This window comes from Naegleria fowleri (genome assembly GCF_008403515.1).
Source record: "Naegleria fowleri strain ATCC 30894 chromosome Unknown tig13, whole genome shotgun sequence".
NCBI lineage: Eukaryota > Heterolobosea > Eutetramitea > Acrasida > Naegleriidae > Naegleria > Naegleria fowleri.
In genome coordinates, this window is record NW_025407945.1 from 206510 (window position 1) to 214577 (window position 8068).

The 8068-nt window shown below is 33.9% G+C and overlaps 6 protein-coding genes across 6 annotated transcripts in view; 2 read left to right on the forward strand and 4 right to left on the reverse strand.

Annotated features, from left to right (window-relative positions):
* Positions 1-235: 235 nt before the first annotated feature.
* On the reverse strand, positions 236-1369 carry FDP41_012167 (uncharacterized protein; the record flags this gene model as incomplete). The annotated part of the gene is made up of 1 exon (XM_044702656.1): positions 236-1369. The coding sequence occupies one exon, from the start codon at positions 1367-1369 to the stop codon at positions 236-238; it is 1134 nt and encodes a 377-aa protein (XP_044566223.1).
* Positions 1370-1566: 197 nt separating this feature from the next.
* On the reverse strand, positions 1567-3897 carry FDP41_012168 (uncharacterized protein; the record flags this gene model as incomplete). The annotated part of the gene is made up of 1 exon (XM_044702657.1): positions 1567-3897. The coding sequence occupies one exon, from the start codon at positions 3895-3897 to the stop codon at positions 1567-1569; it is 2331 nt and encodes a 776-aa protein (XP_044566224.1).
* Positions 3898-3913: 16 nt separating this feature from the next.
* FDP41_012169 (uncharacterized protein) lies at positions 3914-5041 on the reverse strand (the record flags this gene model as incomplete). The annotated part of the gene is made up of 1 exon (XM_044702658.1): positions 3914-5041. One exon carries the CDS (start codon positions 5039-5041, stop codon positions 3914-3916), a length of 1128 nt encoding a protein of 375 aa, XP_044566225.1.
* A 74-nt stretch (positions 5042-5115) lies between these two features.
* On the reverse strand, positions 5116-5921 carry FDP41_012170 (uncharacterized protein; the record flags this gene model as incomplete). The annotated part of the gene is made up of 2 exons (XM_044702660.1): positions 5116-5665; positions 5713-5921. The coding sequence occupies 2 exons, from the start codon at positions 5919-5921 to the stop codon at positions 5116-5118; spliced, it is 759 nt and encodes a 252-aa protein (XP_044566226.1).
* A 440-nt stretch (positions 5922-6361) lies between these two features.
* Positions 6362-7212, forward strand: FDP41_012171 (uncharacterized protein; the record flags this gene model as incomplete). The annotated part of the gene is made up of 3 exons (XM_044702661.1): positions 6362-6486; positions 6706-6821; positions 6962-7212. 3 exons carry the CDS (start codon positions 6362-6364, stop codon positions 7210-7212), a joined length of 492 nt encoding a protein of 163 aa, XP_044566227.1.
* Positions 7213-7543: 331 nt separating this feature from the next.
* The window catches only part of FDP41_012172 (uncharacterized protein), a gene marked incomplete at both ends in the record, with an annotated part of 1022 nt that continues 497 nt past the window's right edge, over positions 7544-8068 (forward strand). Inside the window, one exon of the mRNA XM_044702662.1 lies at positions 7544-8068. This exon is cut by the window's right edge and continues 106 nt beyond it. Within this exon, the coding sequence (XP_044566228.1) occupies positions 7544-8068 (525 nt within the window).

Below are 8068 nucleotides of genomic sequence, written 5' to 3' on the forward strand. Positions count from 1 at the left end.
GAGAATTGGAGAAGCTTTCTCAGATGAAGAAATTGAGCACCTTTTTGAGTCGGTAGTTTCCAAGTCAGCAGGTGTTCTTAAATTTGAAAACTTTTTAGAGCTTCTCAAAGATAAAATATAAGCTTATTTTGTAAATCTTAAGAGTTTGAAATGTACAAATAAATTAAAACTAGAGAATGGAAAATGTCTAGATCTAGGAGTATTTGAATTGGTGAATTGACTCTATGGTTTAACATCAATGTTCTTCATGCTTTTTCTTGTTATCAAATACAATCTTGCTTAGTAGGTAGTCTACCAATTTTTGCAAATGTTTTTCATTAGTTCGAAGAGATTGAAGTGCGGCAACGTAGAGCGTACCAGAGTTCATATCTTTTACAAACACCTGAAATGAATTGTGTTTCTTTTTAACACTTGCAATGTTGAAATCCATGTGTGCAAGATCTTGCTCAGATACGGTCTGTATGTTTTTGGATTTCGAAGAGCGACTTGATGTATTTGGTGAAGAAGGCGTAGATGGTGAGGGATTTTTCTGTTTTTTAGAAGGTGGCTCTGGAATTTCAGGGTCGCTATCCACCTGTGTTTCACTGTCACTACTTTGGTCCTTAGAGGCTGATGCAATACTCTTTCCGCCAATGATCTTTTGGAAACGAATTCCATTTTCTGACTTGTATTTTGTGATTAGACTTCGTCTTACAGAGGTGTCTGGTTCCCATGTCTGCACAGGATAATTTTTCCATTGAACAAGATATTCCGTTTTGTTTTTAACTTTTCGAGAATCTGTAATTTTCTCTGGAAGAAACTCTGATTGTCCTTGTTTGTACTTTTTATCAAGAGTTGGAGCCACACGTTTCTCAAACTGTTCAATCATGTTTGAAATGTTTGAGAGATTCTCAGTTGGCTCCCATGTACTGTCCTTAACTGGCCATCCCTTCCATTTCACAAGATAATAGACCTTGTTTTGTTTTTTCTTTGAAAGAAGTATTGTTTCTACTTCATATTCTTGTTCATCTCCATCATCATCTTCGTAATCTTTTTTTTCCTCTTCTTTTTTCTTTTTTGTCTTATCAATCATTCTTCTGGTTGGTTTTTTCTTTTGAGAATTTGTTGTTGATGATCCTGCACTGTTTCTGGATGCTCCTCCTTCTTTTCGTGAAGCTTCCTCCTTGTCTCCCGAATCATCGTTATCATCACTCAATTCAGACATATTTGATTTTTTACGTTTTTTGCCGTTCCTCGTTTTCTTTGTAGTTCTTCCTTCATCATCTGTATGATCGGAGACTTTTTCGATATCACTGTTCATGTTCCTATCCTGACGATGGCTATCGGACAAAGAATCCTCCTCATCCAAGCTTGGAGATTGTGTTTTCATTTTTTTTTTTTTTATCACTGTCCATGCGTTTATTTGTTCGAAAATTCAAACGTTATTCATGGCTGTGTGTGCAATTAGTACAGTTAAAGGTGGTTCATGTCATCAAAGTTAGTGTAATTATTGTTGTAAATTTCAATTATTGTTTGTCATCAAGGTTAGTGTAAATTTCAAATATTGTTGTAAATTTCAATTATTATTCATGGTCGTGGGTATTTCATGTATAGTTTAAACTTGTTCAAATCAATGAAATTAGGATTAAAATCGTATTGTTGTTCAAATTCATTCCAGGTGAGTTTCAATTCTTCCATGAAAAAATGATTTCGTTTCATCCACATTTTAGTAATAGATCGATAAGCTTCCTTAGTAAATACTTTGTCCCATTTCTTACCCAATCCAACTTTAGCACCTGTTAGGCTATGGATATCTTGTTTAGTCTTGATGAGGTACAATAGTCGTTTGGAGAATTTCTTGTTATTCTTTGCATATATTGAGATATTATATAAATTCCTAAACATTTCTTTTCTTATATCACTATAGTATTTACATTCAAAAATAATGTGTTGCATTGTCTCTCTACTACAGCAAGGACATAGCAAGTTCGTCTTGGATATCTTGTTTAAATTTTCCAAAGTCTTCATCACGTTCATTCTAATTTTAAATATTAGATTTAAGGTTTTGAAACCGATTCCTATTGAGGGGTAAATGTTGGTGAACTTTCTGTTCTTGGGAGGAAGGTTCTTTGGCGTATATGTTCTTTTGTGGAGGCGTTGAAATAGAAGTTTGTACATTGTTTGTCTAGTGTTTTGAGTGTATAATACATTGTTGATAATAATATACCAATTATTGGATGGAATATTAGTAAGAATATTGTTACAATCAGCACCTTTCTTAGCAGCCCTATCTGCTAATTCATTTATGCGGCTATAGATATCTTGTTTACCTGTATGACTATTAACATGCATAATTTTGATCTGATCCTTCATTTTTAAATAATTACGAATTTCTTCAACATAAGGATCTCTAGATTTTCTGAATTGGAAAAGTTGGTCATAAATACTTTTCGCATCTATGACTATTGTTCTAGGAGTGTTGTTATCTAGCAATCTAACAACTGTGTGGAGCGCTTGAACTTCACTGTTGTAGGAAGTTCCTTGTCCTAAGGTGTGACTTGAGATGGAAACATTCTGATCAGTTACGATACCGTATCCAGCAATATTATTGTTACACGATCCGTCAGTACCAATTAGTGTAGCTTTGTTCAAGAGGTTTGACATGGATGTGTTGTTACCAACATATTTGTAGTATTTGCTTTCGTCTTTGATTTTTCCAAAATCCATGCTATTGAGAATGTTGCGAATTTGGGTGACATGATTGGAATGTTTGATGTCATTATGTAATTTCACTTGTAAATTTTTAGGGTCAGGAACCCACATACTTAATCTGTTCCAATCTTTATAGAGCAGGAATTGTCTTAAACCTTTAGGGAATTTTCCATAAGGGATGAGAGTTTTTTCATGCCATTGGTCACTCGAATGCCACAATCTAATATTGGAAGATTTGTTCATGAAAATTATTCTCTTGAGATATTGAGGAATCCATGGGTCTGGTTTATACCAAGTAGGGATTGGATCATTGAGGATGTCAAAACCATGCTCCTGTTTGATTCGTTCACAAAGGAATCTTGTAGAAGATCCAAGACAAATATCATATTGTTCAAGGAACTTTCTGACTTTACACATTAGGTCCGAGTAACTCATTTCTTGAACAGAAATTAATCCAAGTCCACCTTTGTCTTGATGAGTATAAAACCACTCGAGAGCTAATTTTCTCTTGGTTCTTAATCTTTCACATATAAAGTTGCGAAAGAATTTATCAATTTGTTTCTCTAGATGGTCATTAGCAAGAGGAATTAGGTGGTACAGTGCATACGGAACAATGTCTGTGTTGATAATTTTGACAATGTTCTGTATTGGAAAATTCCAGCCAATAGAGTTAGTTCTTCTTTTAACTTCTTCAATAATTGAAGTAGTGTATTTCTTTTGTTCCTCAGTATTATTGGTAATATTATTACCAAGTATAATAATAGAATCATTACTTTTGATCGTACTTCCAGATAATGTCTTGATACTACATTCCTTATCAGAGAAGAGGTTAGTTTTGGAATGATCTAATTCCATGTGATAGCCATGAAGATAGGTTTCAATGTCATGCAAAGAATTTTCAATTTCAGGTAGTTCGTTGGAAAATGAGTTCAAATCATCAATCCATGCGCCTGTACTAATGTTCCAATAATTTGCAACACTAGCACCATTATATGTTATTTCTAAAAATTGTAAGAGAGGCTCAAGCGCAATTTTGAATGCAAGGGGAGAGAAGGTGTCGCCTTGTTTCAATCCATCTTTCACATTGAAACATTCAGATTTACCATTAGGTATAACAAACTTTGTCGTAGATTCACCTAATATTTCCAGAATTCCATCAGCAGTAATTTCATCAATCCCTAAGAATAGCAGTCCATCACGAAGCATAATTCTCGGTAATGAGTCATAAGCTTTTTGATGTCAACAGCCAAACCATAAAAAGGTTTCTTGTCCTTTTTGCCCAAGCAATCATATTGTAAATTGAAAGGACTCTGTGAATAGTTTCTCTGCCGTCTTCACCACCAAATTGAGCTAATGATAATCTTCCCTTTAACACTTCCTTCAATCTTTTGGTGATTAATTTAGTAGCTATTTTAAGTCCTGAGTCCATAAGGGCAATAGGTCTATAGTTAGCAGGGTTTGAGTGGTCCTTATTCTTTTTGTGAATTGGGAGAATGCTGACACTTTGCATAGATTCAGGAGTAAATCCAGTTGTGATGATATTTTCAATAATTTGAAAAATTTCCTCCTGTAATTCCTTACACATGTATTTGATAGTTTTTTGTCTTAAACCTAGTTCATTGGGTGCTGTGGATTTCAAATTCTGAATTATCCATTCTTTCTCTTCCGTGGTAATTCTACCGAGTATTTTGTCATTGCAATTATCAATTAATGGATGTTTGTACTTGAAAAACTTGGTAATGTCAATTTGATGATTTCTTCCTCTAAAGTTGAGGTTTTGTTGATATTTGTCCTTGATCACATTGGCAACTTCATTGGGGTCACTAATTTCAGTTCCTTCGATAGATAATTTGTATGGTGGTGATGACGTTTTGTAAATTTTCTTTCTCAGATGTTTAGAGTTGGTTGCATAGTTTTGTTCCCACCATTTCATCTTTCTGTTCAAAGCCTTATCATGGCTCCATTTGATATGGTTCTTGATTTTCTCTTTGACACTTGCAAGACATTTTGGAACCTGTTCTAAAGTTTTACCAATAGTGGTCAAAAGTTTGTCACAAGGATATCCGTGCTCATTTCTATCAAGTATTAACATGAGCTTCTTATATTGCTTATTATATTTGTAGATTTTAGGATCAAGTTTAGGTGGATTGACCTCCACAAATTTGTCGCCTAGTTTATCACAAATGAAAAGCCATTTGTCGTTATCAGATTCTAAATTCTTAACTTGAGATACACATTCTTTGCTAATGGCCAGCACTTCTTTCTTATTTTTGGGATCTTGAAAGTTACGCTTCTTCCGAATTAACAAAGGTGTTCGTTGACATGAGAGGTCAAGTAGAATTTTAACCATTTTGTGATCTGATATGAAGTTGGCATTCAGTACTTCTCCAGATGCAATTGGAAAATCTGTGGATATGTAATCTATTATAGACTTGGATTGTTTGTTAATAGTATAATGAAGGTGCCATGATAAATGAGGAAAGGATAGTAATTAAGATTTCTCTTGTTAATAAGATCTAGTATGTTTTGATCAGTTCTTCTAGATTCGTTTGAGGAGTGATTCTCGGATAAAATCGCATTGTAATCACCTCCAATAATGATTTTGTAGTTAGGATATTTTTCAATTAGGTTGTCAAGAATATATGTGAATTCACATCTGTCAGCTGGTTGATTTGGAAAGTACGCAGAAATTACTAGAGTATTAATTGAATTGATTTTACATTTCACGCCAATAATTCGCGCGTTATTCTTAATGATCGGATCTAAGATGATTTCTTCAATATCTTTGAAAGTGCTTTTGTTGAGGCAAATAGATACACCACAGGAATCTCTTGGATTGTGATAATATGTAAATGAAGAATAATATATAGAGGGAAAATCTGGACCAATGTAGACGCTTTTAACTTCCTGGAGCATGATTATATCAGGAGTGATTGAGTTGAGGTAGCCTCTTAGGGCTGATAATGGTTCTGCTCTGAGACCATTAATGTTGAGGGTTAGAATAGATAATTCTGGAGCTACTGAAGTGAATCAAGTAGTTTTAGCTTTTTGTGACACTCATCAATTTCCTCTTGATATATCTTCCTCTTGGTATTATCTTTTGTACAACCAGACAGAAATGTTAGAGTAGCAATTCTATTGGTAATCATTAATTCTTCATTATTTGCTCTGATAATATTAGCCATTTCCTTAAATCCCATAGCCAATTTCTGATTAGATTGTGTTTTCATTTTTTCAATCTTATTTAAATAATCTTAACTGTTAATTTGTTTTTAATTTTTATATCTTTTACTGTACTGAGGTTCATGGTCTTCAGAATGACCATGGTGACCACCTTAGATATGTAATTAATAACCAAAGTAGTTGGGACAAATCAGAATGAGTAAAATTTCTTTACAGAGTTCTTTGAATTCGATCCATCCAATTTATTGGAATAGAGTTCTCCATTTGGTGCAAGCAACGCACTCCACACAGCAGACACATATCCATTCCATCCTTCAGTCCTTCTTCTTCTCTTGAGGTAGGATCAAAAGACTCTACACTATTAGTTTTACCTCAACTATTAATAATCGATTGAATTCGTTCTTAATTCTTCACTTGCCAGGTTTTTGGACCAAATAATTGTCAACAGAACTTCTAAAAATAAATTCCAAAAAAATTGAGAAACACCATGTCAACCCCAGTGAAGAGAAGGCTCATCAAAGACTTTAAGAAGATGTCCACGGATCCACCACAAGGAATCAGTGCAACTCCTAAGGATTCCGATATTATGGAATGGAATGCTGTTATATTTGGGTATGTTTTTATTTTGTGGGAGGATGAGTCTGAAAGTAATAATGATACTAACCAACACACCTTTTTGTTGTTGAATTGAAAATTCCTTATTATAATTTTCATTCATCATTCGAACAAATCTGAAACGAACTAACGGATTTAATATCAAATCATCGGACGATAATATTTCTTTTACAACATACATTTACAATGCACATTTGATCAATGATTATATGATAGTCCCGAAGATACTCCATGGGAAGGAGGTACATTTAAACTCAGTCTCTCGTTTAATGAAGATTATCCAAACAAACCACCAAAAGTGAAGTTCCTCACCAAAATGTTTCATCCAAATAGTATGTAATTTCCGTTATTCATTTTAATATATTCACTCACGTGATGATTCAATTCCTTTTCACAATAATATGATGTTCATTCGTTTTGATTAATTGAATTTTAATTTCGGAATATCATGTTGCACTGTTGAATCTTGAAGTTTATAATGATGGTCAAATTTGTTTGGATATTCTTCAAAATCAGTGGAGTCCTATTTATGACGTTGCTGCAATTTTAACCTCTATTCAAAGCTTGTTGACGGATCCAAATCCAAACTCACCTGCAAACAGCGAGGCTGCAAGACTTTACACTGAAAATAGAAAGCTTTATGAGAGAAGAGTGAAAGAAATGGTTGAAAAATCATGGCAAGAGGAAGGAGATGCTGCTGAAGAGGAAGAGGAGGAAGAATAGAGATCTACCAATGAAGTATTCGTAATTTCATTGTCACCATCTCAATAAGATGGCAATTTCATTACTTTCACAACACATGTATTTTAAAATGTTTTTAATGTGGAATGATTCCTCGCAGTGATAAACAAAATCATGCAATATCTCCAATTTTTTGAGTTCAAATTGGATCATCATGAGACTCTTACGCTTTTCATGAATAAACTGTTGCCTTATTCATAAACACGTGTTTTTCAAAGATCAGAGCACACGCGAGAATGAACAATTTGTAACCTTAAGTTTCCAAATTATTGTTGGACGTATACGAATGGATTCAATAACTGAACACACAAAAATGCTCCAACATCTCGTATCTTCATCGACGACCCATCTCCTGATCGTATTGGCCATCATGACTCTACTTTTTCTAATTGGATCCTATTTGTTGTTCAAAAAGTTAGCAAAAGCACAAACCACATTATGGAAGCTATCGGATTTTACTTTCATCTCAGCCGATGATTTAAATAGCGATCGATTCGGAATGAAGAACAAACAGAAAAAAGTTCAAGTCAATAATCCACTCTTTATACAACGACATAAGAACAAGGCTGAACAATATTCGGTTTTAAATGAACCTGATTTGGATTTGAGCATTATTCTTCCTGCCTACAAAGAAGAGAGTCGGATTCATGTCACTCTTCAAGACACTTTTCAATATCTCGAAAGGAAAATTGAGAAAAATCCACAATTTAGATGTGAAATGATGATTGTGGATGATGGAAGTACAGATAATACCATCGGAGTAGTTGTTGATTTTATGAAAGATTACATCAATAGAAATCCAAATATTGATATTCAATTATTAAGATTGATAAAAAAC